Below are 24768 nucleotides of genomic sequence, written 5' to 3'. Positions count from 1 at the left end.
TGCTTATGGAAACACAAGTACTGGGAGACTGTGTTGAGATAGATGAACACATTTCATAGGGAGAAAAGGTCTCAGTGCTCAGACATCACTTAAAGGATGTTGAAGAATTAGGAAGGTTGTAACAGTAAAAGGAGTCTGATACCTTTTTTACTAAATTGGCATGGTAATAATCACACTAAAGGTAACAGCCAATTGATGTTTAAATGAGCCTAAGGGATAATAATCTTGTTATGTGGTATATTGTATTATTTTATATATGAGGAGAATGGATATATTAAATTAGATGGCATATATTAAAAATAATTATCAAGTTTGATTGACAATAACATTTGAAAATATTAAATGCATATTCTAAAAATATCATGGAAATGTCATTACTGGAAGCAGAACACTTGCGGTACGCATGTGCAGAGTCCTTAACGCGGTCTCTGGTACCGAAAGATGGCAGAGGTTGGGTCCAAGTCAGTGTTGTTCATGTGTCTCGGTAACATTTGCCGGTCACCCATTGCAGAAGCAGTTTTCAGAAAATTAGTAACTGATGAAAATGTTTCAGATAATTGGGCCATTGACAGCAGCGCTGTTTCCGACTGGAACATGGGCCAGCCCCCAAACCCAAGAGCTGTCAGCTGCCTAAGAAATCATGGCATTAGCACAGCCCATAAGGCAAGACAGATTACAAGAGAAGAATTTGCCACATTCGATTATATACTATGTATGGATGAAAGCAATCTGAGAGATTTAAATAAAAGAAGTAATCAAGTTAAAAACTGCAAAGCTAAAACTGAGTTACTTGGAAGCTATGATCCACAGAAACAACTCATTATTGAAGATCCCTATTATGGCAATGATTCTGACTTTGAAGTGGTGTTCCAGCAATGCCTTGGGTGCTGCAAGGCCTTCCTGGAGAAGACTCACTAGATTGTCCTGCCCACCACCATTGAGCAACTCACTCACCAGAGCCATGTCCAAGGGTGGTGGCAGTCTTTGGCATCATGCCCCACCTGTCTTTTCAGCTGATTTACTACATATCTTTAAAATAACTGTAGGTGGAAATTAGGTATATGTTAAGAAGGATAAAAATGTTTGAGTAAGACAATTTGAGGTGTGGCTAAGCATTCTTAGACTAACTGAACCTCTCACCTTGTCCTAATTACAAAATAATGGAACAAGAAAATATGGAACAAAATAGAACCCAATAAAAAAAGAATGATGTACAAGGTCCAGGTCAGCCTCTGAGCCTAGCCAGTCAGGGTAGTCTGGTCTAACAGAGTGTGTGCATGGGCAGCACCCAGTGGTGCCATTTGCTTGCCTTATACCTCTGTACTAGACTCTTGTGACAATAACTTCATCCATATCAGCCTTCCATTTAACATTGGAAGAATTTAAACTCAGACACTGAGGGCATTTAAATATTTGAAAGAAGAGAAGCTAGATGTGATAATGCAGGCCTGCAATTACAGCAGGCCATTGTGGGCTATACAGTGGAGATGGGAACAACAAATTGAAAAATTAGCATTTTTATTCTTACTTGGCTTTTATCTGGTGTTTTTGAGCTTTGTTCCTATTTTGCCTCAATAGTGGTATGTTTGTAGTGCTCTTTTATCAGCATTTTAAAAAGTTAACAGGCAAGCATAAGTAATTTTAGTGCATTTTCAGAAAAGTGACCTCAAATTCATATGGTTAAATGTCAGAAAAGAATGTGAGTTAAAGCCAGGTGGTGGTGGAGCACGCCTTTAATCCCAGCACTCGGGAGGCAGAGCCAGGCGGATCTCTGTGAGTTCGAGGCCAGCCTGGGCTACCAAGTGAGTTCCAAGAAAGGTGCAAAAAAAAAGAATGTGAGTTAAACTGAGAAGTTAACAAATACAACTGAAATAGAAATCTAGTGTCTGCCTCCTTTTTTATTGACAAATGAGAAAAAAATAGCTAAAACATTGCCTCCGTGTGCCTTTTTATTTGGTCTGATATTAAGTTTGTATACTTATTCTCAATATTAGAAAGTAAAATTATGAAACATAAAAAAAGAAATGTCATTACTGATAATTTTTCCTTACTCTGCATGAAATTAGCATTTTCTTAATGTTTAACTTGAAAGAGTTTCCATATTAGGATATGTAAAAACATATTCTCACTGATTAAACATGTACTCTCATCCAGGAGTGGATCATTATCTTTTTTAAGTAAACTGATTCTTAGACAATTTCATACTGATATATAATATATTTTGAATATCTTACTTGCTTTCAGAGGGAATTCATATTCTGTCTTCAGAACATATTGATTCAGTCTTCAATATTTTAGGCTGTTTTACATTGTTTCATTTTCAAAGAGTAGTTTATAAGTTAAAAATCATAATTTGGTACTCAGTTATTAGAAATTTGACCCTGAGTTTTACATATATATATATATATATATATATATATATATATATATATATATATATAATATGCTTAATGAGATTCTTCATTAAGAGGAGAGGTGAAGAGCATAAACATGAAAGTACAATAAAATGTCATAATAAATCATTCAATTCTTGATATATTAAATAGAATCAAGATACTTTTTGCACATGAATACAATTTTTAATTAATAAAAATTATTAAAGGATAAAGTGCCAAGGATTAGAGATATAGTTCAAGTCATGGGTTTCTTAATGTTTCTCTAGAATGAGAATTCCAAGACAAAAACAGAGCAGACAGTGTCTAGGACTGTGATCTAGTTCATGGATGGCATGCAAGGTAAAACAAGCTCTTTGTGGATTTCCACAAAGATAGAAAGTCTTATACCAGAGTGACCTGTTTTTACAAATCTCACTTACACAGAAATTTTGACTATACATATTACAAAGTTCACTGCAATTGGTTGAATTGTTTCATGCTTAGAATATCCTTCATAATGCTCATGAGTATTTTTTAGAATAGTAACATGGAAATACAAGGGATTTTTTGGTAATGTTTTTTTTTCTTTTTGGCTACTGAGGAGATCAACAGAAACCCTTATATTTTTATCCAATATGTCTTTGGCATTTTCCTTCCCTTTGGACCAATGTCATGATACATTGGGAGTTCTGGATAAAGTAACTTCACTACAAAACAATACTTAAAGATTTCCTAAATATGTCTGTGAAGGGGCTATATGTGAACTTGCAGGTCCATCATGGACAACATCTTTAAAATTGGTAATCTATACCAAGTATCCAAAGTTGAGGTTGTGTTCTACAAGTATGGCACAACCATCACCTAGGGAAATGGTAAAAGTCATGAAGCCAGCACACCTGCTTGACAAAGTCCCAGCAAAGATGAACTACATGCTAAATCATTGTTGTAATGCCCATTTCTTTGGATTGTCATATTTTTGGCCAGTTTTCCTGGTATGAATCTTGAATATAATGTCCTACTCTACCCCAAATTTCGTTTTTTATATAATATTTTATTTTAATTTTTTTCATTTTACATATCAACCAGAGTTCACTTTCCCTCCCCTCCCTGCCCCACCTCCCCCATCCAGTATTCGAGAGGGTAAGGCCTCCCATGGGGAGTCAACAAGGTCTGGCCCCTCTCTCCTGCATCAAGGCTGAGCATGGTGTCCCACCACAGGGAGTGAGCTCCAAAAAGGCAGTTCATGCACCAGGGATAAATCCAAGTCCCACTGCCAGGAGCCCCACAAGCAGACCAAGCCATGCAACTGTCACCCACATTCAGAGGGCTTGGTTAAGTCCCCTGAAGGTTCCCCAGCTGTCTATCCAGCGTCCATGAGCTCCAATTTGCTCAGGTCAGCTGTCTCTGTGGGTTTCCCCGTCATGATCTTTATCACACACACACACACACACACACACACACACACACACACACACACACACACACACACACACTCATACAATCCCTCCTCCCTCTCTTCAACTGGACTCCAGGTACTCAAACCCATACCTAGCTGTGGATCTCTGCATCTGCTTCCATCAGTCACTGGATGAAGGCTCTTTGATGACAACTGGGGTAGTCACTAATCTGATTATAGGAGATAACCCAGTTCAGCAACCCTCTCCAGTATTGCTAGGAGCCCTAGATGGGGTCATCATTGTGGATTTCTGGGAATTTCCCTAGCACCAGGTTTCTCCCTAACCCCGTAATGGCTCCTTATATCAAGATATCTCTTTCATTGCTTGCCTTCTCTGTCCTTCCCACTACTCTACCATTCTATTCCCTCATGTTCCCATCCCCCATTCCCTTCCCCTCTAGTCCCTCCCAGTTTACCCAGGAGATCTTAACTATTTCCCCTTCCTGGAGAAATCTATGCCTGTCCTTCTTAGGGTCCTCCTTTTTACCTAGCTTCTCAGGGGTTGTAGATTGTATACTGGTTATCCTTTGCTTTGCATCTAATATCCACTTGTGAGTGAGTATATACTGTGTTTGTCTTCCTGGATCTGGGTTACCTCACTCAGGATGATTTATTTTCTAGTTCCATCCATTTACCTACGAATTTCATAATGTCGTTATTTTTTACTGCTGAATAATACACCATTGTGTAAATATACCACATTTTCTTTATCCATTCTTTGGTTGAGGGCCATCTAGGTTGTTTCCATGTTCTGGCTATTACAAATAATGCTGCTATGAATGTAGTTGAGCAAGTGTCCTTGTGGTACAACTGAGCACATTTTGGGTGTCTACCCAAGAGTGGTTTCATTGGATCTTGAGATAGGTTGATTCCCACTTTTCTGAGAAACCACCATACTGATTTCCAGAGTGGCTGTATGAGTTTGCACTTCCACTAGCAGTGGAGGAGTGTTCCCCCTACTCGACATATTCTCCAACATAAGCTGTCATCAGGGTTTTTTATCTTAGCCATTCTGACAGGCATAAGAAGCTATTTCAGAGTCATTTTGATTTGATGAGAAAGGATGTTGAACAATTCCTTAAATGTGTTTCGAACATTTGAGATTCTTCTGTTGAGAATTCTCTATTTAGATCTGTACCCCGTTTTAACTGGATTATTTGGTTATTTGATTTGTAGTTTCTGGAGTTCTTTATTTATTTTGGAGATCATCCCTCTGTCAGTGTGGGGTTGGTGAAGATTTTTCCCCATTCTGTAGGTTTTCATTTTGTGTTCTTTACAACATCCTTTGCCTTACAAAAGCTTCTCAGTTTTGTTAGGTTCCATTTATTGGTTGTTTCTCTCAGTGTCTGTGCTATTGGTGTTATATTTAGGAAGTAGTCTCCTGTGCCAATGCATTCAATGCAACTTCCCACATACTCTTCTATCAGGTTCAATGTAGCTGGATTTATGTTGAGGTCTTTGATCTATTTGGACTTGAGTTTTGTGCCTGGTGAACAATATGGATCTATTTGCAGTCTTCTACATATTAAAATCCAATTATGCCAGCACCAATTCTTGAAGATGATTTCTTTTGTCCACTGTACAATTTTGGCTTCTTTCTCAAAAACCAGGTGTTCATAGGTGTATGGATTAATATCAGGGTCTTTTATTCAATTCCATTGATAAACATCTCTGTTTTTGTTCCAATACCAATCTGTTTTTATTACTATAGCTCTATAGTAGAGTTTAAAGTCAAGAAAGGTGTCCTATTCCTTGTTCTCCCTCTCTGTTGCCGATCCAGCTGGGATCTCCCGCTCCCCCAAGCTCTCTTTCCCTCAACCCTCGCCTCTCACCACCCCCACTCATGTCCAGGCTGTTCATGTAGCTCTCATTCCATTTCTCTGTCATTGGGTGATCCCCGTGTCTTTCTTGGGGTCCTGTTTTCCAGGTAGCCTCCCTGGTGATGTGAGTAGCAGTCCAGTCATCCTTGTTCCACATCTAGTATCCTGCTATGAGTGAGTACATACCATGTTTGTCTTTCTGAGTCTGGGTTACCTCACTCAGGATGATTTTTTCTAGATCCATCCATTTTCCTGCAAACCTCATGATGTCATTGCTTTTCTCTGCTGAGTAGTATTCCATTGTGTATATGTACCACATTTTGTTTATCCATTCTTCAGTTGAAGGGCATCTAGGTTGGAGACCATGGTAAATGAAGACCACATGAGAATAGGAAGAAGCAAAGTGCTAGCGAGGCCCCCAGAAATCCACAAAGATACCCCCACAACAGACTGCTGGCAATGGTCGAGAGACAGCCCGAACTGACCTACTCTGGTGATGGGATGGCCAAACACCCTAATTGTCATGCTAGAAACCTCATCCAACTACTGAGGGATCTGGATGTAGAGATCCATGACTAGGCCCCGGGTGGATCTCTGGGAGTCCAATTAGCGAGAATGAGGAGGGTTTATATGAGCGAGAATTGTTGAGACCAAGGTTGGATAAAGCACTGGGACAAATAGCCAAACAAACGGAAACACATGAACTATGAACCAATGGCTGAGGGGTCACCAACTGGATCAGGCCCTCTGAGTGGGTGAGATATTTGATTGGCCTGATCTGTTTGGGAGGCATCCAGGCAGTGGGACCGGGTCCTGTGCTCATTGCATGAGTTGGCTGTTTGAAACCTGGGGCCTATGCAGGATTGCTTGGCTCGGCCTGGGAGGAGGGGACTGGACCTACCTGGACTGAGTCTACCAGGTTGATCTCAGTCTGCGGGGAAGGCTTTGCCCTGGAGGAGATGGGAATGGGGGATGGGCTAGGGGGAAGGTGAGGGGGGCGGGAGGGGGGAGAATAAGGGAATCCATGGCTGATATGTAGAACTGAATTGTATTGCAAAATAAAAAAAAAATTCAAAATTTGAAAAAAAAAAAAAAAGAAAGATGATGACTCCAGAAGTTCCTTTTTTATACAGGATTGTTTTAGCTATCCTGTGATTTTTGTTTTTCTATATAAACTTGAATATTGTTCTTTCCAGGTCTGTGAAGAATTGTGTTGGGATTTTGATGGGGATTGCATTGAATCTGTAGATTGCTTTTGGTAAGATTGCCATTTTTTTTTTTTGTTTTGTTTTTGTTTTTCGAGACAGGGTTTCTCTGTGTAGCTTTTGCGCCTTTCCTGGAACTCACTTGGTAGCCCAGGCTGGCCTCGAACTCACAGAGATCCGCCTGGCTCTGCCTCCCGAGTGCTGGGATTAAAGGCGTGCGCCACCATCGCCCGGCAAGATTGCCATTTTTATTATATTGGTTCTACCTGTACGTGAGCATGAGAGATCTTTTTATTTTCTGATATCTTCTTCAATTTCTTTCTTCAGGGACTTAGAGTTCTTGTCATACTGTTTGTCACTTATTGGTTAGAATTACAGCAAGGTATTTTATATTATTTGTGGCTACTATAAAGGGTGGTGTTTCTCTGATTTCTTTCTCACTGCACTTACCATTTGTATATAGGATGGCTACTAGTTTCTTTGAGTTAATCTTGTATTCTGCCACATTGCTGATGGTGTTTATTGTCAGGGACCAAACATGAACCATGGAAAAGTACTAGCTAGGCCAGAGAACAAGCCACAGGCCCTAAACCAGATGCCCTCAAAGATAAAGAACATTCCTCGGTCAGGTAGGTCAGGTAGCATAGCAACAGAACAATGGGCCCTGACCAGTGACCTTATCACCTAGCACAACATCCTGCAGCCTCACAACTTGCATGTCCTCCTTCACTTGCACGTCTCCCCTCAACTGTACCCCTTCCCTCCTTCCTGCCCCCTCCCCCTCCCATGCTATATAAGCCTTGCTGAGGAGAATAAAATTTGCAGCTTGATCAGAACCCTGTCTTGCTGTCTTCCTTCGCATCTCCCCATCCCTTTTATTCTCTCCCACAGGTGGGTCACCCCTGTTGACACCCCGCTGGCCGGGGCAGTTTATCAGCTTTAGGAGTTCCCTGGTAGAATTTTTAAGGTCACTTATATATACTGTCATATCATCTGCAAATAGCGAAAGTTTGACTTCTTCCTTTCCAATGTGTATACCCTTGATGTCCTTTTGTTGTCTTATTGCTCTAGCTAGAACTTCCAGTACTATATTGAATAGATATGGGGAGAGTAGACAGTCTTGTCTTGTTCCTGATTTTAGTGAAATTGCTTTGAATTTCTCTACATTTAATTTGATGTTGGTTGTTGGCTTGCCATAACTTACCTTTATTATGTTTAAGTATGTTCCTCTTATTCCTAATCTCTCTAGGACCTTTATCATGAAGGGGTGTTGGAGTTTGTCAAAGGCTTTTTCGGCATCTAATCAGCTGATCATGTGTTTTCTTTTCTTTCAGTTTGTTTATATGGTGTATTACATTGACATATTTTCATGTATTGAACCATCCTTGCATCTCTGGGATGAATCCTAGTTGATCATGGTGGATTTTTTATATGTTCTTGGATTTGGTTTGCCAGTATTTTATTGAGTATCTTTGCATCAATATTCATAAAGGACATTGGTTCATAATGCTCTTTCTTAGTTGCATCTTTGTGTGGTTTGGGTATCGGGGTAACTGTAGCCTCATAAAAAGAGTTTGACCATGGTCCTTCTGTTTCTATTGTATGGAGCAATTTGAGGAGTATTGGTATTAGCTCTTCTTTGAAATTCTGGCAGAATTCTGCACTAAAACCATCAGGCCCTGGGCATTTTTGGTTGGAAGACTTTTGATGACTTTCTATTTCAAAAGGATCTATAGGTCGATTTAAATTGTTTATCTAGTCATGATTTAATTTTGATATGTGGTGCCTATCCAGAAAATTGTCCAGTTTTCTTAAATGTTCCAATTTTGCGGAGTACAGGTTTTCAAAGTATGACCTAATGATTCTCCAGATTTCTTCAGTGTCTATTGTTCTGTCCCTCTTTTCATTTCTGATTTTGTTAACTTGGATGTTCTCTCTCTGCCTTTTGGTTAGTTTGGATAAGGGTTTGTCTATCTTGTTGATTTTCTCAAAGAACCAATCCTTTATTTCACTGATTGTTTGTATTGTTCTCTTTGTCTCTATTTTACTAATTTCAGCCCTCAATTTGATTATTTCCTGCCATCTACTCCTCCTGGGTGAGTTTGCTTGTTTTTGTTCTAGAGCTTTCAGGTGTTCTATTAAGTCACCAGTGTGAGATTTCTCCACATTCTTTATGTAGGTGCTTAGTGCAATGAAGTTTCCTCTTAGTACTGCTTTCATAGTGTCCCCTAAGTTTGAGTATGTGGTATATTCATTTTCATTGAATTCTAGGAAGACTTTAACTTCTTTCTTATTTCTTCCTTAACCCAGTGATGATTCAGTTGAGCATTATTCAGTTTCCATGAGTTTGTAGGCTTTCTGCATTTTGTGTTGTTGAATTTTAACTTTAAGACATGGTGATCCAAAAAAATATAGGGGGTTATTCCAATTTTTTGTATCTGTTGAGGTTTGCTTTGTGACCAAGAATATAGTCAGTTTTAGAGAAGGTTCCATGGGATGCTGAGAAGAAGGTATATTCTTTTATGTTTGGGTGGAATTTCTATAGATGTCTGGTAGGTCCATTTGAGTCATAATATCTGTTAGTTCCCTTGTTTCTCTGTTAAGTTTCTGTCTGGCAGACCTGTCCACTGGTGAGAGTGAGGGGTTGAAGTCTCCCACTCTTAGTGTGTGGGGTTTGATGTGTGATTTACCCTTTAGTAATATTTCTTTTACAAATGTGAGTGCTCTTGTATTTGGGGCATAGATGTTCAGAATTGAGACTTCATCTTGATGGTTTTTTCCTGAGATGAATATGAAATTGTGCTCTCCATCTCTTTTGATTGATTTTAGTTTGAAGTCTATTTTATTAGATATTAGGATAGCTATGCCTGTAACTGGAAGCTTTTCTGTGTCCCACCCACCAGTTCACTGTCCCACGGCCCTTGTAATTAATAATTCAGAGGCTTAATATTAATTACAAACTATTTGGTCTATGGCTCAGTCTTATTGCTAGCTAGCTATTACATCTTAAATTAACCCATTTCTATTCATTTATGTATCACCACGTGACTTGTGCTTTTACCTGTGTTCTATGACATTGTTACACTAATTGCTAAACAGTCTTATTAATAATAAAAAAAAATCCAGAACCAGACATTGGGGTAAAAATTGAAAGATCAGAGACACAGAACAAGCCACAGCCAATCTCATCTTGCCAACTCTTCAGCCAATCCTGTATATTCAGAGTGAAAGCCTCTGAGTCCTCACCCCTGAGGGTCTCAGTTGAACTGCTGCTAAAAGCCTCTAGTTCCTGGTCCTCACGCCGTATATACCTTTCTACTTCCTGCCATCACTTCCTGCGATTAAAGGCATGTGTCCTTCCCAAGCAAAGGCATTGGATCTCATATCCTGGGATTAAAGGTGTGTGCCACCACTGCCTGGCTCTGTTTCCAGTGTGGCCTTGAACTCACAAAGATCCAGATGGATCTCTGCCTCCTGAGTGATAGGATTAAGGGTGTGTGCCACCATTGTCTGGCCTCTATGTCTAATCTAGTGGCTAGCTCTGTACTCTGATCCCCAGATAAGTTTTATTTGTTAGAGCACAAATAAAATATCACCACATACATCTTATTCACCTAGAGGGTCTCAGCATCTCTCCCTACTCTGCCTTTCTTCTCCCTGTATTTTTGCTTGGATTTCCACCTGGCTATAGCCTGTCTTGCTGTAGGCCAAGGCAGCTTCTTTATTAATCAATGGTAGCAACACATATTCACTGTGGTGATATTGTGTTCCCCAAAATATTGTGCACCCTAATAAACTTATCTGAGGTCAGAGAACAGAACAGCCACTAGATACAGAACCCAGAAAATGGTCTCTCTCTCTCTCTCTCTCTCTCTCTCTCTCTCTCTCTCTCTCACACACACACACACACACACACACACACACACACACACACACACACACGTTTAATCCTTGCATTCCAGAGGCAGAGATCCGCCTGGATCTCTGTGAGTTCAAGGCCATACTGGAAACAGCCAGGAATGGTGACACATGCCTTTAATCCCAGAAAGTGAGCCTTTAATCCCAGGAAGTGATGGCAGAAAGCAGAAAGGTATATAAGGCATGAAAACCAGGAACTAGATAGGTGAAGCTTTCAGGCTTTTGAGAAGCAGTTCAGCTGAGATCCATTTGGATAAGGACTCATAGGCTTCTAGTCTGAGGAAACAGGATCAGCTGAGGAATTGGCAAGGTGAGGTGGTTGTGGCTTGTTCTGCTTCTCTGATCTTTCAGCATTCACCCCAATACCCAGCTCCAAGTTTGTTTTTATTGATAAGACCTTCTAACAATTCGTGTTACAATTCACAGCATACAGAAAAACCATATACCAATTTGTTTCTTAGGTCCATTTAATTGGAAAAATCTTTTCCCAACCCTTTACTCTGAGGTAATATCTGTCTTTAAGTTTGAGGTGTGTTTCTTGTATGTAGCAGGAGGATTGATCCTGTTTTTGTACCCATTCTGTTAGCCTGTGTTTTTTTCTAGGTGAAGTGAGTCCATTGATATTGAGATATTAATGAGCAGTGATGGTTAATTTCTGTTATTTTTTGTTTTGGTGGTGGTGGTTGTAGTATGTGTGTGTTTCTTTTCTTTGGGATTTCTTGGTGTGAGGTTATCTATTGCCTGTGTTTTGGTGGGTGCAGCTAACTTTCTTGGGTTGGAGTTTTCCTTCCAGTACTTTCTATAAGGCTGGATTTGTGGGTATGTAATGTTTAAATCTGGTTTTTTAATGGAATATCTTGTTTTCTCCATCTACAGTGATTGAAAGCTTTGCTGAGTATAGTAGTCTGGGCTGTCATTCATGATCTCTTAGTATCTGCAGAATGTCTGTCTAAAACCTTCTGGCTTTCAGAGTTTTCAATGAGAATTCAGGTGTAACTCTGATAGGTCTACCTTTATGTTACTTGGCCCTTTTCCTTTGCAGTTCTTAATATTCTTTCTTCATTCTGTATGTTTAGTGGTTTGATTATTATGTGACAAGGGGACTTTTTTGTGTCCAGTCTCTTTGATGTTCTGTAAGCTTCTTGTACCTTTATAGGCATGTCTTTCTTTAGGTTGGGAAAGTTTCCTTCTATGATTTTGTTGAATATATTTCCTGTGCCTTTGAGCTGAAATTCTTCTCCTTCTTCTATCCCTATTATTCTTAGGTTTGGTCTTTTCATAGTGTCCCAGATTTCCTGGATGTTTTGTGTTAAGTACTTGGTATATTTAAGATTTTCTTCACCTGATGAATCTATTTACTCTATCATATCTTCAATGCCTGAGATTCTCTTGACCGTATCTTTTATTATGTTGGTTATGCTTGCATCTGTAGTTCCTGTTCATTTACCCAAATTTTCCATTTCCAGAATTCCCTCCATTTGTATTTTCTTTATTGCATCTATTTCAATATTCAAATCTTGAACTGCTTCTTTCATCTTTTTGATTGTTTTTTCTTGGCTTTCTTTTCTTTCTTTACTGGACTTATTGATTTCTTCCAAATTTTTGTTTGAGTTTTCCTCCATTTCTTCAAGGGAATTTTTTTATTTCCTCTTCAAGGGCCTCTATCATCTTCATAAAGTTATTTTTAAGGTTGTTTTCTTCTGCTTCATCTGTGTAGAGATGTTCAGGTCTTGCTGAACCAGTAGTTGCAGAACCAGTAGTTTCTGGTGGTGCCCTAGTGCTCTTTTTGTTGTTGAATTATTCTTCCACTGCCATCTACCCATCTCTTCCTCCAATAGGTGGAGGTAGGTTAAATACTTATAGAATTGTTAACTAACAATGGTTATCTGAGTTGTTACAGGCTTGTGCCTCCAGGGGTCCCTCTTCCTCCTATCAGTGCAAGTGGGGCCTATGACCCTATGGCAGGTTTTAATACTACTAAATTCACACAATGCAAGGGTAATATTAAATATATACAAAGAAAAAGTAACTGGTGATACATCTCAGTAATAGGAACAGTGAAAAACTTTTAATATGAATGACTGAAAACCTCAGAAATCATTGTCTGTCTTTTATCATAGCCCTTTTTTTCATACATCAAAATAAATACATTATAAAAGATAAATATTTCTGCCTAAACCCCTTCATTGTGTATTTGTTATTTAACATTATACCATAATTCATTCACCTACATTTGAAAAATCTATCATCTTTTGTTATTCACTCATATTATCATATAGTAAGGACCCACAATATTATCCTCCTTCAATTTTGGCTGTTGCAAAATTCTAATGATCTAGTGATGTGTCAGCAAAATTTGAAGTAGTAGAAAGACATTTCCTAACCTTTAAATATCAGAGGTTCATATATATTTGCACAATCTGGAAAGTCAAGAAAATTTCTAGTATTAAAATATTTGAGGTCATTGGCTAGAGAGATGGCTCAGTGATTCAGAGTACTGGCTGCTCTTTCTGAGGATCTGGGTTCAATTACCAGCACCCACATGACTGCTCAAAACCATTTTTAACTCTAGTTCCAGGAGATTTGATTACCTTTTTTGGCTTTTAAAGCCACTGCATGCACAACAGAGTTTCTTTGCTCTTTGTATTCTCTCTCTCTCTCTCTCTCTCTCTCTCTCTCTCTCTCTCTCTCTCTCTCTCTCCTTTCTCCACATCCCTTCTCATTTGCTCACTGCAGATCATCTTCCATTGTCTCTTTTGCCCTATTGATGTATATATATTTATCTTTTTTGATGATACATAAACAGGTCTTCTATTTTATGGTTATGATCCATATCAATTGGCATTTTGTTACCTGTAAAGTCATGGCCTTCTGCATAATTTTGGTTAATTTTCATAAGTTGTCGATTCTTTTGATGCTGACAGAATACCTGTAAAATAATGATAAATTAACTAAAAATGATTATTTTGTTTGAAATATTTAAGTTGATATTTTTCCAAATTGGTAGAATATATTTATTTATAGTTATTAGTTCAATATTATTTTAATATCCTGTTCCTAAAAGATTTTTTGCTAAAGATATAGTATAATTATCCTTGAATCTGTTGCTACATACCATGTGTTTGCTGTGGGATGTTCTCTGTATGTCAAGTGTGTTGCTGATTGGTCAATAAATAAATCACTGATTGGCCAGTGGCTAGGCAGGAAGTATAGGCGGGACAAGGAGGAGAATAAAGCTGGGAAGTGGAAGGCTGAGTCAGAGAGACACTGCCAGCCGCCATGATGAGAAACAGCATGTGAAGATGCCGGTAAGCCACGAGCCATGTGGCAAGGTATAGATTAATGGAAATGGATTAATTTAAGCTATAAGAACAGTTAGCAAGAAGCCTGCCACGGCCATACAGTTTGTAACCAATATAAGTCTCTGTGTTTACTTGGTCGGGTTTGAGCAGCTATGGGACTGGCAGATGAGAGAGATTTGTCCTGACTGTGGGCCAGGCAGGAAAACTCTAGCTACATGTGTTTTCCTCATACTTTATACTATTAATATTACTACCAAAAAAGGATTTGGACGTTGCTATTTATTATTAATTTTATAACATTCTCCTATAATTCATTCAGTTCTATGGAGATCAAATGTTTTTCCACCCCTTACACGGTCTGCTTTCTGTTATTTCTTTGTATATCAATTTAGTGAAAATTTCCATAACGATAAAAAATACATAAAGATGAAAATAATCTAAAGGTAATAGGACTTTGACTGATTACATGAGATGCTCCTAAAATCTCCTTCTTAGGAATACAGACCAACAACACTGGTGGGCTTTATGTCCATTGCATGGCAGGTTGGCAGACCTGCTGTGCTGATCAGTTTCCAAGTGTCTTAGTTAGGGTTCCTGTTGCCCTAATGAAACACCACAACCAAAAAGCAAGTTGAGGAGAATGAGTTTATTTGGCTTAACTTCCACACTGTAAGACATCATTAAAGGAAGTCAGAACAGGATCTCAATCAAGGCAGGAACCTGAAAGCAGGAGCTGATAGAGGAGCCATGGAGAAGAGCTGTCTTCTGGCTTGCTCCCCATGGGTTTCTGAGCCTGCTTTCTTATAGAACACAGGAATAGAAGCCCAGGTATAGCACCACCCACAATGGCCTGGGTCCTTCCCATCAATTAAGAAAATGTCTTCTTAGACCTGCCCCAACTTGGCATGCCAACCAGTATGCCAAGAGGCCTTACCCCTTATGAGGAGTGAATAGGGAGTTGGGATAAGGAGAGGTGTTTGGGGACATGGGAGAAGAGGAGGGAAGGGAAACAATGGTTGGTATGTAAAATGAAAAAATAAATAAATAGGAAAAAAGAAAATATATTACAGTGAAATTTATGGAAGCATTTTCTCAATTGAGGGGTGGCTCCTGTGTAATAATTCTAGCTTGTGTCAAGTTGACATAAAACTAGTCGACACAGCAGACATGGTGTGAGGTATATCTGCTCATTTCATTTCAAGGATGCCACTTCGCTTAATTTTGTAATCTGCAAAAGGTATCATTTTTATTTTCAATTGTTAATCTGTACTTTAAAATCATGCACACATCATTCAAACATAATATAAAATTGTTAAATAAGTGTATGAAAAGATTATATAAAGTTAACTAACCAAGCAAACACCTTTGATGACACACAGTGTGAATGAACAGGTCATAGTAACTTTTCTACTTTGAGAAGAAATCTTAGGAAACATCATTTCTCAAGTTCAATATGTCTACTGAGAATGGAATGTTCACTTTTTTAAATTGTTTCTTATTTTTTGCGATTATGGTATAAATATATCATTTCTCTCCAAACCCTCTCATGTGCACCTGCTTGCTTCTTCAAATTCATGGCTTCTTTATTCATCAGTAGATCTTATATTCATATAGGTATATGTATATACATATATTTTACTAAATACATAAACAAAACTTTCTCAGTCTGTATCATGTTACTTCTGTGTGTATTTTCAAGACTGATCATCTGGTTTTGAATAACCAATTGGTGTACTCTTTCCTGGGGAAGACTATTTCTCCCAGCATTCCTTAGTTGCCTCTACTTCTTTATGTAGGGCTGAGGCCTCATGAAATTTCTCTGTCCATGTTAGCAGGTCTAACACTGTTTGCTGTTATCCTTGTTCAGATCGTGTTTGTGCGATAATGTATGTTCACTTTTATAAACATCTTTCTATAATTAAACAAATGATTTGTTGTTTAATGTATACTGATATATGAATTGTATATACTTAAAATACTATCTCATTCTAATACTGTATTTATATTGATTCTTTTATCAGCTGTTTCATTAATATATTCAATGAATTGTGGTCACATTCACCCTTTTCTGTCTTCTTTCGTCTCAGTCCTTGTACACCTGAACCCTTTACTCAAACAGTCCTCTGCTACTCATTTTTCATACCTATCTTTCCTTTTTCTGGTCCACTGTATTTGAAGTTGCTTATATGAGAATGGTTTAGAGGGTTATTTATAGGGCCTGGATATCTTACTAGAAGCTATACAACTAAGGAAAATTGCCCCCACTTTCCAAGCAATCATTAACTGACAATTAAACTCAGAAAGAGGTTGTGATTAGAGCTTCTTGAGCCTTACCCAATTCCTGAAGGAATACTGAAGGCCTCAGTTTTTGAAGGCCTTGTGAAGTTATTCATAGGTGCTGTATTTTTAACTAAAAAGTTGTAGCATCTGAATGGTAATATTTTAAATACTCTGCATACTTTTTGTCTCATTTTCTCTCTGTCCCCTTTACCCTGGTATTGTCAATATCAAGTAGGGGTGATGCAGGTCCCTTTGGAGGCTGAGGACCTAACAGTCACTAACTGTCAGCACTTTTACCAGATAGAAGTCTCTCATCAAAAATTGCCCAATGAATAAAGGAGATTGAATAAGGATAAGATCAAATAGATCTTATAGTAAGGCTGAGAGAAATAGTAAATATTCTATTAAATGTTATACTAGGTAATATTTGATAGTATCTTAATTTGCCCTCTATTTCTATTATAAAACATGATGACCAAAAGCAACATTGCAGGTCAATTTTTATTTCACCTTGCATCCTACCACATCATCACATCTTTTCTTACCACCAAAACTAAGACATGCTCCAGATTCTAACATATCACCAAATTTGGAAGCCAGCATGTGACACAATCTTGACACCATCTGGACCACAATTTGTATGTGCTGACCTGAGGAAATTCCTCCTAAAGGATTTCACCTCAGCGATAGTGGTCTCTTTTTTGTTTTTGTTTTTGATTTTGTTTTTGTTTAGGGGGTGTATTTTATTTATTTATTTTTAAATATTTTTTATTTTATAATTAACTTATTTTCACATATCAGTCACGGATTCCTCCCTCTTCCCTACTCCCACCTCTAGCCCTCCCACCCAATCCACACCGAATTCCCACCACCTCCAAGGCAAGGTCTCCCCAGGGGAGTCAGCCGAGGTAGGTCCAGTCCCCTCCTCCCTGCACCAAGGTTGATCAAAGTGTCCCAGCATAGGCCCCAGGCTCCAAAAAAACAGCCCATGCACCAAGAACAGGTGCCAGCTCCACTGGCTGGGGGCCTCCCAAACAGTTCAAGCTAATCAACTGTCTCACTTATCCAGAGGGCACGGTCCAGTTCCATGGGGGCTCCTCAGCCACTGGTTCACAGTTCTTGCGTTTCCACTAGTTTGGCTATTTGTCCCTGTGCTTTTTCCAATCATGGTCTCAATATCTCTCGCTCATACAATCCCTCCACTCTCTCACTGATTGGAATCCTGGAGCTCCACCTGGGGCTCGGCCGTGGATCTCTGCATCTGCTTCCATCAGACACTGAATGAGAGTTCTATTATGACAGCCAGGGTGTTCAGGCATCCAATCACCAGAGCAGGTTAGCTCAGGCACTCTCTCGACCATTGCCAGTAGTCTACAGTGGAGGTATCTTTGTGCATTTCTGTGGATCTCTCTAGCACTCTGCTTCTTCCTATTCCCTTGAGGTCTTCATTCATCATGGTAACTCCCTCCTCGTTCTCCCACTCTGCTCCTGATCCAGCTGGGACCTCCTGCTCCCCTAAGGCTCTTTCCCCCGACCCTTGCCCTCGATTACCCCCTCTCACCCCCAGTTTGCTCATGTAGATCTCATCCATTTCTCTGTCATTGGGTGAACCCTGTGTCTTTCTCAGGGTCCTCTTTACTAGGTAGCCTGCATGGAGTTGAGTTGCAGTCTGGTTATCCTTTGCTTTACATCTAGTATGCACTTATGAGTGAGTACATACCATGTTTGTCTTTCTGAGTCTGAGTTACCACACTCAGGATGACTTTTTCTAGTTCAATCCATTTGCCTGCAAACCTCATGATGTCATTGTTTTTCTCTGCTGAGTAGTACTCCATTGTGTATATGTATCATCCATTCTTCAGGTGAAGTACATCTAGGTTGTTTCCAGGTTCTGGCTATTACAAATAATGCTGCTATGAACATAGTTGAGCATGTGTCCTTGTGGTATGATTGAGAATTCCTTGGGTATATGCCCAAGAGTGGTATAACTGGGTCTTGAGGGAGGTTGATTCCCAATTTTCTAAGGAAGTGCCATATTGATTTCCAAAGTGGCTGTACAAGTTTGCATTTCCACCAACAGTGGAGGAGTGTTCCCCTTGCTCCACATCCTCTCCAACATAAGCTGTTTCAGTAGTTTTGCTCTTAGCCACTCTGACAAGTATAAGATGGTATCTCAGAGTTGTTTTGATTTGCATTTCCCTGATTACTAAGGATGTTGAGCAATTCCTTAAATATCTTTCATCCATTTGAGATTCTTTTGTTGAGAATTCTGTTTAGCTCTGTAGCTCATTTTTTAATTGGACTGTTGGGTATTTTGATGTCTAATTTCATAAGTTCTTTATATGTTCTGGATATCAACCCTCTGTCAGATGTGGGGTTGGTGAAGACCTTTTCCCATTTTGTAGGCTGTTGTTTTGTCTTGTTGACTATGTCCTTTACCCTACAAAAGCATCTCAGTTTCAAGAGGTACAATTTATTAATTGTTTCTCTCAGTGTCGGTGCTACTGGTGCTATATTTAGGAAGTGATCTCCAGTACCAATGCATTCAAGACTACTTCCTACTTTCTCTTCTATCAAGTTCAGAGTGACTGGATTTATGTTGGGAAGTTTGATCCACTTGGACTTAGTTTTGTGCATGGTGACAGATATGGATATATTTGCAGTATTCTATCTGTTGACATCCAGTTATGCCCACACCATTTGTTGAAGATGCTTTCCTTTTTCCATTGCATAGTTTTGGCTTCTTTGTTGACAATCATATGTTAATAGGTGTGTGGATTAATGTCAGGGTCTTCAGTTCAGTTTCTCTCCATTTAATTTGATGTTGGTTGGTTGTTGGCTAGCTGGAAATTGCCTTCATTATGTTTAGGTATGTTCTCTATACTCCTGATCTCTCCAGGACCTTTATCATGAAAGGGTGTTGATTTTGTCAAAGGCCTTTTAAGCATCTAGTGAGATGATCATGTGGTTGTTTTTCTTTCAGTTTGTTTATATGGTGTATTACATTGACAGACTTTCATATGTTGAACCACCCTTGCATCCATAGGATGAAGCCTACTTGGTCATGGTGGATAACTATTTTGATATGTTCTTGGAGTCTGTTTGCCAATATTTTATTGACTATTTTTGCATCAATGTTCATGAGGGAGATTGGTCTGTAGTTCTCTTTCTTTGTTGTATCTTTGGCTTGGGAATTAGAGTAATTGTAGCCTCATAGAAGGAGTTTGATAATGTTCCTTCTGTTTCTGTTGTGTGGAACAATTTAAAGATGATTCAGAGGTTAAGAGCACTGACTGCTCTCTTCCAGAGGTCCTGAGTTCAATTCCCAGCAACCACATGGTGGCTCACAACCATCTGTAATGAGATCTGGTGCCCTCTTCTGGCCTGCAGTAACATATGCTGTGTATATAATAAATAAGTCTTTAAAAAAAGTATTGATATTATCTCTTCTTTGAAGATCTGGTAGAATTCTGCACTGAAACAATCTGGTCCTGGACTTTCATTTTTTGGTTGGGAGACTTTTAATGACTGTTTCTATTTCCTTAGGGGTTATTGGTCTATTTAAACAGTTTATCTGGTCTTGATTTAACTTAGGTTATGTGGTACCTATCCAGAAAATTATCCATTTCTTTTAGATTTTCCAGTTTTGTGGAGTACATGTTTTTGAAGTATGACCTGATGGTTCACTGGATTTCCTCAATGTTAGGTGTTTTGTCACCCTTTTCGTTTCTGATTTTGTTAATTTGGATGTTCGCCTCTCACACTCTCTCTCTCTCTCTCTCTCTCTCTCTCTCTCTCTCTCTCTCTCTCTCTCTCTCTCTTTCTCTACCTTTTGGTAAGTTTGGATAAGGGCTTGTGTATCTTGTTGATTTTCTCAAAGAACCAACTCTTTATTTCATTGATTCTTTGTATTGTTCTCTTTGTTTCGATTTTATTGATTTCAGCTCTCAATTTGATTATTTCCTGGTTTCTATTCCTCCTGAGTGACTTTGCTCCTTCTTGTTCTAGGCCTTTCAGTTGTGCTGTTAAGTCACTAGTGTGAGATTTCTCCAACTTCTTTATATGGGCATTTAGTGCTATGAATTTTCCTCTTAGCACTGCTTTCATAGTGTCCCATAAGTTTAGGTATGTGGTGTATTCATTTTCATTGGTCTCTATGAAGCCTTTAATTTCTTTCTTTATTTCTTCCTTGACGCATTGGGTGATTCAGTTGAGCATTATTCAGTTTCCATGAGATTGTAGGCTTTCTGTAATTTTTGTTGTTGTTGAAATCTAACTTTATACCATGGTGGTCTGATAGAACACAGAAGGTTATTACAATTTTTTTTTTTTTTGGTTTTTCGAGACAGGGTTTCTCTGTGTAGCTATGCGCCTTTCCTGGAACTCGCTTTGGAGACCAGGCTGGCCTCGAACTCACAGAGATCCACCTGCCTCTGCCTCCCGAGTGCTGGGATTAAAGGCGTGCGCCACCACAAATTTTTTGTATCTGTTGAGGTTTGCTTTGTGACCAAGGATGTGGTCAATTTTAGAGAAGGTTCCATGGGGTGCTGAGAAGAAGGTATATTCTTTTTTGTTAGGATGGAATGTTCTGTAAATATTGATTAAGTCCATTTGAGTCATAGCATTAGTTAAGTCCCTTATTTCTTTGTTAAGTTTCAATGTTAAAGTCTCCCACTATTAATGTGTGGGGTTTTATGTGTGATTTAAGCTTTAGTAATGTTTCTTTTACATATGTGGTTGCCCTTGTGTTTGGAGCATAAATTTTCAGAATTGAAACTGCATCTTGGTGGATCTTTCCTGTCATGAGATGTATGATCTCTTTTGATTGATTTTAGTTTGAAGTCTATTTTCCTGGATATTATGATGGCTACACCTGCTTGCTTCTTAAGACCATTTGATTGGAAAGACTTTTCCCAGCCTTTTGTTCTGAGGTAGTGTCTATCTTTGAAATTGATGTGTGTTTCTTGTATGCAGCAGAAAGATGGGTCCTGCTTTCATATCCATTCTGTTAGCCTGTGTCTTTTTATAGGTGAATTAATTCCATTAATATTAAGGGATATTAATGACCAGTGATTGTTAGTTCCTGTTATCTTTTGGTGGTAGTGTGTGTGTCCTTCTTTTCTTTGGGATTTACTGCTGTGGGGTTATCTATTGCCTGTGTTTTTGTGGGTGTATCTGACTTCCTTAGGTTGGAATTTTCCTTCTAATGCTTTCTGAAGGGCTGGATTTGTGGATAGCTATTGTTTAAATCTGATTTTGTCTTGGAATGTCTTGTTCACTCCATCTATGATGATTGAAAATTTTGCTGGGTATATTAGTCTAGGCATCCATGGTCTCTTAGTGTCTGCATTACATTTGTCCAGGTCCTTCTAGCTTTCAAAGTCTCCATTGAGAAATCAGGTGTTATTCTGATAGGTTTGCCTTTGTAAGTCATTTGGTCTTTTTCCTTTGCTGCTCTTAATATTCCTTCCTTATTCTGTACATTTAGGTGTTTAATTATTATGTGACGAGGGGACTTTTTTGGGGATCTAGTCTGTTTGGTGTTCTATAGGCTTCTTGTATCTTCATAGGTATTACCTTCTTTAAGTTGAGAAAGTTGTCTTCTGTGATCATGTTGAATATATTTTCTGCACCTTTGAGCTTGTATTCTTCTCCTTCCTCTATCCCTATTATTCTTAGGTTTGGTATTTTCGTGTTGTCCCAGATTTCTTGGACAGTTTGTGCTATGGCTTTTTTGGCTTTGGTATTTTCTTTGACTGATGAATCCATTTCCTCTATTGTATCCTCTACACCAGAGATCCTCTCTTTCATCTCTTGTATCCTGTTGGTTATGCTTGCATCTGTGTTTCCTGTTTGTTTACTCAGATTTTCTATTTCCAGCATTCCTTCTGTTTGTGTCTTCTTCACTGTTTCTATTTCCCTTTTCAGGTCTTAAACTGTTTCCCTCACCTGTTTAATTGCTTTTTCATGGTTTTTTTAAGGGATTTATTGATTTCTTCCAATTTGTTATTTGTCTTTTCCTCTGTTTCTTTATAGATTTCTTCCAATTTTTGTTTGTCTTTTCTCAATTTCTGTATTGATTTCTTCCACTTTTTTGTTTATCTTTTCCTCAATTTCATTTTTCATTTTTTCTTGAAAGGCCTGTAGCATCTTCATGATGCTATTCTTTTTTTTTTTTCATGATGCTATTCTTAAGGTCACTTTTTTCTCCTTCTTCTACCTTGTGATGTTTATGTCTTGCTGTTGGAGGAGGGCTAGGTTCTTGTGAGGCCATATTGCTCTTTATGTTGTTTTATGTACTTCTGCCTTGATGTCTGCCCATCTCCTCCTCTAATGGGTATAAGAGGTGCCTGTGTCTGAACGAGTTGCTGTTGGTCCACTCTGTGCTTGTTGTATCTGTGTCTCAGGGTTTAATCTTAGCTCTTGGTCTAATTGAAGAAGGCAGATTCTGTGACTCAGGTAGCTGCTCTTGGGTCAATCCAAGCTAGTTGATTCTGTGAGTCACAGATCCATTCTTCGTCTTCTCAGGGCTCTTGGTCCAGTCAGAGCTGACTGATTCTGTGTTTCTGATAGCCTCTCTTGGTCCAATGAGAGGTGGCAGCTTCTACTTCTCAGAAAGCCACTCTTGGTCTGATGAGGGCTGGCAGGTTCCCTGTCTGCTGAGGTTACTCTTGATCCAATGACAGCCCCTTTCCAATGAGAGCTCTCTCTCTCTCTCTCTCTCTCTCTCTCTCTCTCTCTCTCTCTCTCTCTCTCTGTCCAAATAGAGCTCTCTAGGTCCAAATAGAGCTCTCTAGGTCCAAATAGAGCTGGGGGTTAGTTTCCAAGCCTCAGGAAGTGGCTGGGGCCCCAGGCAGATGGGAATGGGGGCAGGGCATGTAGATTTCAGGGTCTGCTGCTGAGGGGTCTTGGTGAACAGGGAGCCTTCCCACAGGAGCCCTGCCTGCTCACTGGTCTCTTTTTAATCACTGTTCAGCCATTATCCCTAGTCACTAGCATCAATTGACCCAGTAGAGTAAAAGTTTAACTTCACTGACTTTTATCTTTTTAATCACATACCAGCTAAATAGAGTCCATAGATTCTTAATTCAAATATATCACATGAAGCACCCTGATAGAGTACTTGATGGATCCTCAAATGTCCCTATGAAATTTCACAATGCAGGCCTACATTGCTTTCAACATTCTCTTCCATGTTCCTAAACAATAACTCAGTAAACTCTAAGCACTCAAGTTTGTCCAGCCCCAAATTCCAAAAATCTTTCACAGTCATCTCTAAAACATCAAGGGCAAATCTTCCACAGAAATACAAGTGAAGCTAATACCATTTTTTGTCTTAGTTTAATTTCTGTTGCTCTAATAAACACTACAACCCAAAGCAACTCTGCATGGAAAGTATTTATTTCACCTCACAGATTACATAATACCATGAAGGGAAGTTGGAGCAGGATCTGAAGTCAGGAACCCCGCAGACTTGAACTGAATCAGAGATCATGGAGGAATCCTGCTTGTTAGCTTGTTCTCCATGTATTGCTCAGCTCATCATTTTTAGTATATAACCCAGAACCACCTGTTCAAAAGTGACATTGTCTAAAGTTTATTTGGGTTCTCATATCACTCATCAGTCAATCAAATGCCCACAGGTTTTTTTTTCCATTTTTTTCTTTATTAAGAAATTCTCTACTCACTCCTCATGCTATCCACAGATACCCCCTCCTCCCTCATCCCACCCCCCAGCCCTCTTTCCCAAGCCACCCCGCATCCCCACAACCCCCAAATCGAGGTTTCCCATGTGAGGGCCAATAACTACACTCTCAGCTACATCCTGCTCATTCCCCTCAACCACTGTTTTCTCTGCTCCCTGTTACTCATTGGGCATCACACCAGAGCTACTTGTATCCTACAGCAGACCACATTTGGAGTTGTTTTCACAGTGGCTCTTTCAACTGTCTTGGCCAGGACAATAACTATGGTCATAGCCTTCAAGCTCAGTACTCCAGGAAGAAGGATGAGATAGATTCTGGTATCAGGAGCTCCTAACTTCATCATTCCCATCTGTACTCTGATCCAATTTATTCTATGAGGAATATGGTTGGGAACATCTCCTCCCTTTATTGACAGAAATGCACACACTGAACACGGTCAGATTGTCATTATGTGCAACAAAGGCTCAGCTAATACAAGGTTTCAAGGTGGCTTTCTTGGCCAGGAATCTCCCTGACAGATTCAATGAAGCCAAGTTCCTGACATTCTGCATGCTTGTGTTCTGCAGTGTCTGGGTCACCTTCCTCACTGTCTAACATAGCACCAAGGAGAAGCACAGTGACTGTGGAGGTCTTCTCCCTCTTGGCCTCCAGTGCAGGGCTACTAGGGTGCATCTTTGTCCCAAAGTGCTACATAATTTCAATAAGA

At 39.2% G+C, this 24768-nt stretch overlaps 1 protein-coding gene across 1 annotated transcript; it reads left to right on the top strand.

The window, feature by feature from the left end:
- Positions 1-440: 440 nt before the first annotated feature.
- On the top strand, positions 441-918 carry LOC128115204 (low molecular weight phosphotyrosine protein phosphatase-like). Its single transcript, XM_052745681.1, has one exon. The coding sequence runs from the start codon at positions 442-444 to the stop codon at positions 916-918; it is 477 nt and encodes a 158-aa protein (XP_052601641.1). The 5' UTR covers position 441.
- Positions 919-24768: the final 23850 nt, after the last annotated feature.

The sequence above is a fragment of the Peromyscus californicus genome, unplaced genomic scaffold (assembly GCF_007827085.1).
Source record: "Peromyscus californicus insignis strain IS unplaced genomic scaffold, ASM782708v3 Scaffold_1__1_contigs__length_55948999, whole genome shotgun sequence".
Taxonomy (NCBI): Eukaryota; Metazoa; Chordata; class Mammalia; order Rodentia; family Cricetidae; genus Peromyscus; species Peromyscus californicus.
The sequence above is the reverse complement of the archived record's forward strand: the minus strand, read 5'-3'. Positions and strand labels throughout refer to the sequence as shown.